We start from the raw sequence: 9,067 nt of genomic DNA on the forward strand, positions 1-9,067 counted from the left end.
TTATGATAAAATATAATATATTTGTATTTTATTGCAAAAAGGGATTGCACAGGTAGGGGAACACACTGAGGTTGAAATAATAGACTGAGAATTGAAACCATAACAAGAAAGAATGCATTAAGCGAATATTTTACTGTCAGTATTTGATATTACTATGTTCTTTAAAATGTTTATAATATTTAAAAAATTAATATACAATAAAATTTTTAAAAAATATAATATTATATAAATTATATTATAATATTATATAAATATATTATATTTAAAAAATAATTAAATATTGTGTTTTGTATTTAAACAAAATGTAATCTTTTAATCCGAATGGATGAAAAACAGTTTATTTTATTTTATATTTTTATTATTTCTAGTTAGAGTTGACTTATGCAACAATTAATGAATAAAAGCTGAAAATTTATCTCGTAAATCATGCCTCTTAAATAAAAGAAAATTGAGATAAATAATCTATAGAACTAAAATAGTTTTATACATTTATAAATAACTCTTAATCTGTTTAAATTTGCCACCTCCACATTTACTAGTGATCTAAATTAAAAAAAGTATATAATAATCAATTGCACTGCTGTATTTTTAAGTAATTATTAACAAATGGGGGCCGTTATGGTGAAAGAAAAAACGGTACTCCTGTATTAACCAAGTGTTGGAGATTAATCGCCAAAATTGTCATGTTAATACAACCAACGATTAATTATAAAAAAAACACCTACCTAAGATGTCATGTTAATCTATTGATTATGTTCACCAATGATATGCGGTTAAATCTAAATTTTGTTAATAGCATGTGGCTAATAGAAAAGAACTGAGAAAATTTAATCGACTAGAAAGTACAATACTTGGAAATAAAAACTTTTCATTGTAGCTACATTTCTCATAAATCTTAATTGCAGGGGCAATGACAACATTTGATGTATTGTGCAGTACTTATAATAAAACGAAATTGCATTTACGAGTACTTTCCATTCATTCTTTTACCTTAAGATATATGTCACGGTTATATCAATCATAAATATACTTTCTACTATTCATGTATCAATTTTCAAGAATGTACTTTTCAAAAATCCATTTCATTGCACATTTTTTTGAAAAACGACTCATGATTCTTTTATTGAAATATTTTGAAATTTATATATTGCTAGTAGTGCTGTTATCAAATGTTTGTTGCTTTCGCGAAAATCAAAAAGCAAAGCTATTTCTTTTCACTTAAATCCAAAAGATACTCTCTACTTTTTGCGTTTCATGCAAAACCAGTAGGAATGATCACCCAAGACTTTTTTGCATATTCTCTAATAAAGATATTGTTACGAAATTTCCGGGGTTCGTTTGGATAGTGGCGGTTATATGGTGTAAAGAACGCTCAATCACCAGGCGGCAGTAGAAAATAAAACAACGACGTTTATTTACACGAAGACACACAGGACAGCACAAAGACGACAACTATATACAGCACAGAAGACGATTATCTTCAGCCGAGACGTGCAGCATACAACAAGACTCTCTACTGCAGACAGTAGCGCACAGCTTAGTTCAGCACTAGCTTGACTCCGTCGCTGCTCCGCTTTTCTCTGGAAGGCCACTCTTCACCGTCGGTTCCGACTACGACGACCCTGGCAGCCACGGCCGCCTCCTTTTATAGGTCTCAGGGGGCGGGGCTAGAAGCCTCTCAACCAATCAGGAATGTTCGAGGCGTATCTTGGTTCCTACTGGACGGATCGGGAAAATTCTCGATGTTTCGGGTATAATCTATTTTGGCGCCAAAGTCATCAAAGGGTCGCCAAGCTCCGGGACCTCCGACGCGACACACGGACTCCGTCCAATACAGATGACTGTAAAACATTCTTTCCGATGGTGGAACCAACTATGCTGGGAAGCAGCATTACAGATTCGTAACAATATTATTCCAAAGAAACCTTGTATGGCACTAGCATATAGTAGTTGCAAAATATTAACTTTTGGCATGAATCTAGCATTTTTACTGAATCTCTCATAGGATCTTTGACGATTAATTCCTGGTATGTCCTTAATAGTACTGTTCGACAACAGATTGCAAGACCCTCCGCGCTTTTGCGTATGCGTTAGGATGGGTTTAAGTCGTCAAAATAGGGGTGAAAGGAAAGACGAAAGGAGATGTTTATATTTAGCAATGGAGACACGCGGTTTTATGAGAGTAAACGTTACAGATAATTAGTAATACAGAAAGAAAAAGATACTAATGCCCAGTAAAATATTTCAGAGCAATTTTTATTTAACCCTTTCTTTAAGCCGTGGGAAGTATGCTTCCCACCAAATTTATCAATCTTTGTATGAAATTTTGTAGGTTGGTATAAGTTCTGACAAATTTTTTTAGAAAGACAGAAATTTAGATGCTTCAGTTCTTTATCTCAATCAAAATGATGTGTCTTGATTTGTTACTTAATTACTAATTAACCAAATTAATTAATTAATCAAATTAAATTTATCTAATAAGCTAAATGAATCCCTTTTCTTATTCTAATTTCAAGCCTAAAAATATTTTAACATAACATGACTAGAAACAAATGGCCCTTTAAAGGGTTAAGTAAGGGGCATAAACATTAAATTATGAATAAATAAAAAAATCTCTGTTCTTAAAATTTGGTAATTACATTTTCACAAAATAATAATGATCTTTTTCATATTAAAATGCTTTTTTTATGTTATTGAATTTTTTGACAATATTTTAAGATTAACAACTGTGGATAACCAGAGTTTATTCTATTTAAAAAAATTTATTTTCATTTAAGGAATTGCTGTAAATATGGAGCCTCCTTAAAATACATGATATTTTATATATTTTGATATTAAAAAACATTATTAATGACTTTTCTATTTGAGAATAGTATTATTTTTAAATATATAACATGAAATAATTACTAAAATTTTCTTCATACCACTCCCGAAAGCTTATTTGCCATTTGAACTAGCCCATATCAATATAAAATTTTGAGTTAAAATAAAATGCGGTCAGATACGACACAACACTCACATACAAGTGAAAAAAAAATTGAACTAAAAAATATCTAATGGAGAAATCCAAGGTCAAAGGTGAATACTGGAAATGTGCTCATCATTCCACGTCTCATCCCTTAATGAGATTGAATTGTCGAAATGTGGACGTCTCAGAATCTGTTTATGAACAATATCTGAAAATTGAATTTGTTTTAGAAATATTTTTCTCAACCAATTGAAACTAAAATTTGGCACAGAACTACACTGGTAATCATAAAGTCCCATACCAAATTTGATGTTTTTAGATTACTGCATTTACATGATTCTGTAAGCATAAACTGACAACCCATTGTTGGATTTAATCAAAAATTTGATAAGTTTCTATTACATTATATATGTTAAATCTGTTTACCATATTTTATCTATCTAACTCTCTCCATTTTATAGCTATCAAGTTAATGTATATTTGGAAAGCTGCATGTACATTACAGACAGACTTCTTCTGATGGGATTTCTATAAAATTTTGAGCAAAATCTACAAATCTGATGTAAAGATTGTACCAAATTTCATCAGTATAACTCTAAGCGTTTTTGAGTTATCTTCGTCACAGACAGACATTTACCGAAAATGTGTTTTTTAAACATATGGAAGTCTAAAATATGGAGATTCATCAAAATCTGTTTGAATTTTTTGACAATTAAAGTACCTTCTCCCTACTTCGTATACAAGAAAGTCAAAAAGAAGTTATCTAATATGAATTTTCATATAATTCATTTTATTTAACACATAAAGTAACCATAAGCTCTAAGCAGCCAGAAGCTAATAACCATATCTAATAAGGCCTTATTCCCAATTAGGGAAGCATATTGCCTTTGAAAGCTTTTCTCTTATTTTGTTGAAACCTTTTTAATTTTAAAAATTTGGGAATAAGTTTATTAGAAAATTTTCTTTTAAATGCAAGGAGTTGATTCCATAATATTATGCCCTCTGGTAACTGCATCCAGACCATGCCTTGACTGCTCTACCTAACTGCACCAGTAGATACACAAAACGCTCATTTACAAGGCTCTGAAAATAAAAATCCGATAACTCTTGAAATTCATAACCTAGCCCAAAGTGTTTATATAGTCTGTGTTGGTGGGGTTAACACCTATACTAAGAAATATAGAGGAAAGTTCAAACCCTACTCTTGTATTATTTTACAATGAGATATTAGTTATGAGACTTAATTTTGTTTTTAAGTATTCACCAAACACAATAACAAGTTCAATAATTAAGCATCTCATTCTTCTTAATTATTCTAGAAAAGCTGTTCGTGCAACTTTAGTTCTAGTTCCCCTATTTGGTCTCCACTTTTGCCTAGTAATTTACAAACCACACTCGGGAAAGTGTGGCCTTTTACAGGCTTACACTTATTTCAGCTATGCAATGGATGGATTACAGGTGAGTAGTTACTTCCAATCATTTTTAGATTTTAAATAAATTTTTCAGTCAAACTGGCTTACTTATCACTTTTCTTTTTCAAACAGGGTTCTATGGTGGCACTTATATTCTGTTATTTAAATGGAGAGGTAAGTTATAGAAACTGTTTTTTGCTCTATGAATCTTTAAATCATCTACTTTAAGCTTAATTGAGCAAATTTAATATACATTGCCCAATATCTGCTTCAATTCATTAAATTTTACTCTTAAAAGGAAGCAATTCGTGCCCACTAAAATTAGGTTGATGAATAATCTGAGTGCAAGAAAGATAAAATATAAAATCTCTCATAAAATAATGAAAAAAACAATAGTTACATACTAAATGAAATATTTACTATCTCAAAAATAAGTATATAATAAAGATAAATCTAAATTAGCATTTCATTAATTTTCTATTACTGCTGTGAAAAAAAAATCCCTTTCTGGTAATAATTATTTGAAAATTAATTAGCAACTCGTCCGTAGAAAACTGGTTACATTATGATCAACTCTTCACTGCACCTCAATGAAAATAAATACTCAGTTAAATATGTAAATTATATAATAATTTATCAAGTAAGATCTATAAATCAATTTATTTAAAGAAATATTTACCTTTAAAACATTTAGGATAATTTTTTGGGAGGGGGGGAAGAGGCAATAGGATAAGAAATATTGAATCTTATGAAAGATATCTCTATTTTTATGTAGTTATTAATATTATAAGTATCCCACAAAACCATTTAATTCAACAGAGCAACATTTGGATGCTAAGTAGACATGTTTCAAACTTATGATAGAACATTGCATTTTAAGTGATTGCATGGGATAATGTGATAGAACATAAAATTTTATATCTTGGAAATCACAGATCAATTTTTTATAAATATATATATAAGACAAGGCCATTGATTTTACCTAATGGTTTGCTTCCTTCATTAATTGCAATTTTAATGTATAACATAAAAAAATATTACTTAACATGCATAATGTAAAATAACAAAGACATTATTCTGATAAAAGTTCATACAATAGTTTAATGTTACGTTTCACCTAATTTCTATAATTTTTTTTTTGATTTGGCAGGTCCTGTACTTGTTAAAAAGAAGCTATCAACGATATAAGTTACATAATCAGTTTCGAAGTAGGAAGAATAGTGGAATTATGAGAAGATGGTCGACAACACTTTCTACAATGAATGAAAGTCAAAATCACAATTCCCATCATAGAACTAAGTCTTTTGACCATAAATCAAAAGAAATAATGAATCATACACGCAAAACTAACACCAATGAGGGGCATAAAACATGAGGTGTTATTTTTACATAGGGATATATCATAATTATCTACATTTAATTCATTTGTGTGTGTGTTTACTATGAAAATTTTTACATACTTCCATTTATACTTTCAAACATTAGCATGTTATGAGTAATATTTAAAACATTTTTTAAAAAATCAGTACAACAATTTGTATTTTATGAAATGTTTAATTATACTTATGATATATTAACACAAAATGTCCACTTCAGTTAATAAAAAACAAAATAAATATAAATTCCATTTGAAAATGTAATATACTTTCATACTAAATAAAATGCAACAAATAGAAAACAAATATGAACTAGTTATGAGTGATTCACTATAATTCATTCATATTACATCAAAAGCATTTGAAAATATTATTGCTACGTCAGAAGAAGAACATAACTGATATAATGATTAGTTTCTACTCATTTAAAAGTTGTTTGGCATTCAAAGTAATCAAACAATAAATATTTTCATTTATAATAGTGTCTCATTTTGATTCTTCACTGATTTCATATACACCAAGATTTTGCAATTCAAAATTAATGCTCCTTTTATTAACAAAGGAACACATCTTCTAAAAAATGGAGAATATAGAACATAGTGTTATATCATTTAAAATGCAAATTTCCATTAATTGATGTTCTAAAAATCATACATGAATAGATAATTCAGCTCTCAATTTGCTACAATAAAACATAACTACATAAAGATGAATAAATGCAAGATTTTCATAGATTCTTTTAGAAAATTAAGCTCGAATTTTATATCAATTGAGAAAAGTTTAATTTTATATAGCATTGGTCAATGCACAATAAAATGTCATATTTTATGTGGAGGGAATCAAATTATAAGCATATTAAAACAAATTTGACAAACATACATATATTTAACATACATATTAATATATTTTATATGACATACAGTTCTAAAATATAGAGAAGTGAACTTTTTATTTTATGACTACAGTAAATTTACGGCATTATAATTCAATCTTGACTTGTTAAGTTTCTTCCCCCACAAATATAAAGAAAATGCAGTTACACAGACATGACACAGGTTTGGGAAGAAGAGAAAATCTGAACTTAATAAAATACAATAAATATAAATACTGAAAAATAAGTATAATTAATTGAACAAATTCATACAAAAACTGCTTCAGATATTAGGACATAGTAGACTTATCACATGGAAGAAAATTAATCTCAAAAATAATATGAAGCTGCTAAAATCAGCAGAAATGTGTCAAGTCTAATTAAACAGAAATATATGAGAATGAAATTTGATTACAATGGGCATAGTGCTAAATGTAATCATGGCTAATGTTATAATTCACTTTATATTCCCAAAATCCTCTGGTCCTGAATTGATGTAGTCAAATATATACACACTCATTCATTTAGTATGATTGCTACATTGTTCAAAGGTTCTGAAGTAGAGAATTCACCAAAATTTCATTTTCAGCCAGTGTTAACGATTGATGTTCAAGGAAATTCTTATCTCATTTGCAAAGAAACACCTGGGAATTATTTTGTGAATCCCATTCCCATAGGATAAAATTCACATTCTTTTGTATAGACTACAATGATTTAGATCCGTTAAAACAAATAGCTAAGCAGTTAGATTTGGCTTGAAATCTGTTGAACAGCCATAAACTATTGTCTCCTGAAAATGAACCAGGATAGTAAAATGAAAGAAATATGACTGATTTGAGTTTTATAAATCCTTAACATCCATAAAAGTTTATCTAAAATGTATAGAGGCAACACTACAATACAATTGAAAATCTCACAGCCTCTCTATCTGAAAAGAGCATCTTCTTTCAGCAGTTTCACAGCATTTTTGTAAAATCATGAGCTTTTTGTGGATAAGACCAAATAATAAACATTTAAATTCCTCAAAAAGATTACAAGAATGAGTTAAACGTTTAATATTTTGAAATTTTGCTTGCAGCATCATTCAACAAATTTTTTACAAAAAACAATACAAGTACTAATATTATATAAATGAGTCGTTAAGGAATAAAATTGATAAAAAAACAATTAATGATTATTTTTGAAAAAATTCATAAGTAACCCTGAGTTAAGTGGGGTTTCTCACCCTTCTCCTTTGATATAAAAATAGAATTGATTTTATTCAACTACTGTCCCGTTACTTAATCCCGAAGTAACCACATTAAGCGGCATCTACTGTAATAACATCTAAAAATTAAATTATATTCCATTCTAGGTCAAATTCAGAGAAAATTAAACTTCTGGAAAAGGCTAAAAAGTCATTTACAACTATTCAAAAAAAATTATAAAAAATTAAGTAATTAATGCCATAACTTATAAATGTTTTAACCCTTCTGTCATACATTCTGTTCTTTAAATAACTGACAGTTACTTTTTTTGTAAAGTCAAGTTGTGTTTGCCATGAAAGATCCAAGCTAAATTCTGTCTCATTTCCCAAATTCAATTATGTCTCTGCACTAGCAAAAGCTTCTAGTAATTTTATTTCTGGTTTTGAGTTGAAGAAGAATGACATAGCAATGTGTCAAATTAAATCTTCAGTTTTAAATAAGTACAACTACTGATATTCATAAAAAAAAGAAAGAAATATTGGACTTTTTTTACAAAGATACAATTAAAGGAAATTCTAGGAAAACTTACTTTTAAGTAACCATAACAAAACATGTCAGTGATAGTTTTCCAATATGATTAAAGCACAGTGTAAAGAGCAATCTTATAATTATTAAAAAATATTCTAATATAATTGGAATAATTTGTACTTAAAACAGGTATCTATACAAATAAAGTTGGGATGAGTTATTAAAAAAAAAAGTCATACATATTTGAGAGTAATACCATTGCTTCCTACTACTATTTGGGGGGATTAACACATTGAATTTTATTAAGAAAATTGATACAGTGATGTTCCTAATTCAAACAGCATATAATTTTTTTTTAATTAAGATATTGAAATTTATCAAATTGCAGAAGGGATAAAAATTTATCAGTTCTGTCAAAAAAAAAAAAACAGCTTTTTTTACTCTTTAATTTCTTTTACTTCAATCTGATATTCAACTATAATTTAAGTTAAGAGTATTTAATTTTTTTCATGAATATGAATATAGTCTGATAAAATATTTCTTTAAATCCCTTTACATTGATCTACAGTTTTAATTATTATTCCTCAGTAAAGTGGTTTTGTAGATTATTCAAAAAATATTTTTAGAAAACATTTTTAAAATTTTAACAAAAATCTAAACAATTATTTCTTTAGTGAGAAGGCAATTCAAAATCCGAAATTAAAATTTCTCAATAACACTCCACC

The 9,067-nt window shown here is 28.3% G+C and overlaps 1 protein-coding gene across 1 annotated transcript in view; it reads left to right on the forward strand.

Annotated features, from left to right (window-relative positions):
• LOC129961653 (calcitonin gene-related peptide type 1 receptor-like) overlaps nucleotides 1-6,235 on the forward strand; it is a 65,741-nt gene extending 59,506 nt beyond the window's left edge. The window contains exons 13-15 of the mRNA XM_056075183.1: nucleotides 4,288-4,426; nucleotides 4,513-4,554; nucleotides 5,531-6,235. Of these exons, the coding sequence (XP_055931158.1) occupies nucleotides 4,288-4,426; nucleotides 4,513-4,554; nucleotides 5,531-5,755 (406 nt within the window). The 3' untranslated portion in view covers nucleotides 5,756-6,235. The remainder of the gene's footprint in view (nucleotides 1-4,287; nucleotides 4,427-4,512; nucleotides 4,555-5,530) is intronic.
• The last annotated feature ends 2,832 nt before the right edge of the window (nucleotides 6,236-9,067 follow it).

This window comes from Argiope bruennichi, chromosome 1, assembly GCF_947563725.1.
Source record: "Argiope bruennichi chromosome 1, qqArgBrue1.1, whole genome shotgun sequence".
In the NCBI taxonomy this organism is placed as follows: domain Eukaryota; kingdom Metazoa; phylum Arthropoda; class Arachnida; order Araneae; family Araneidae; genus Argiope; species Argiope bruennichi.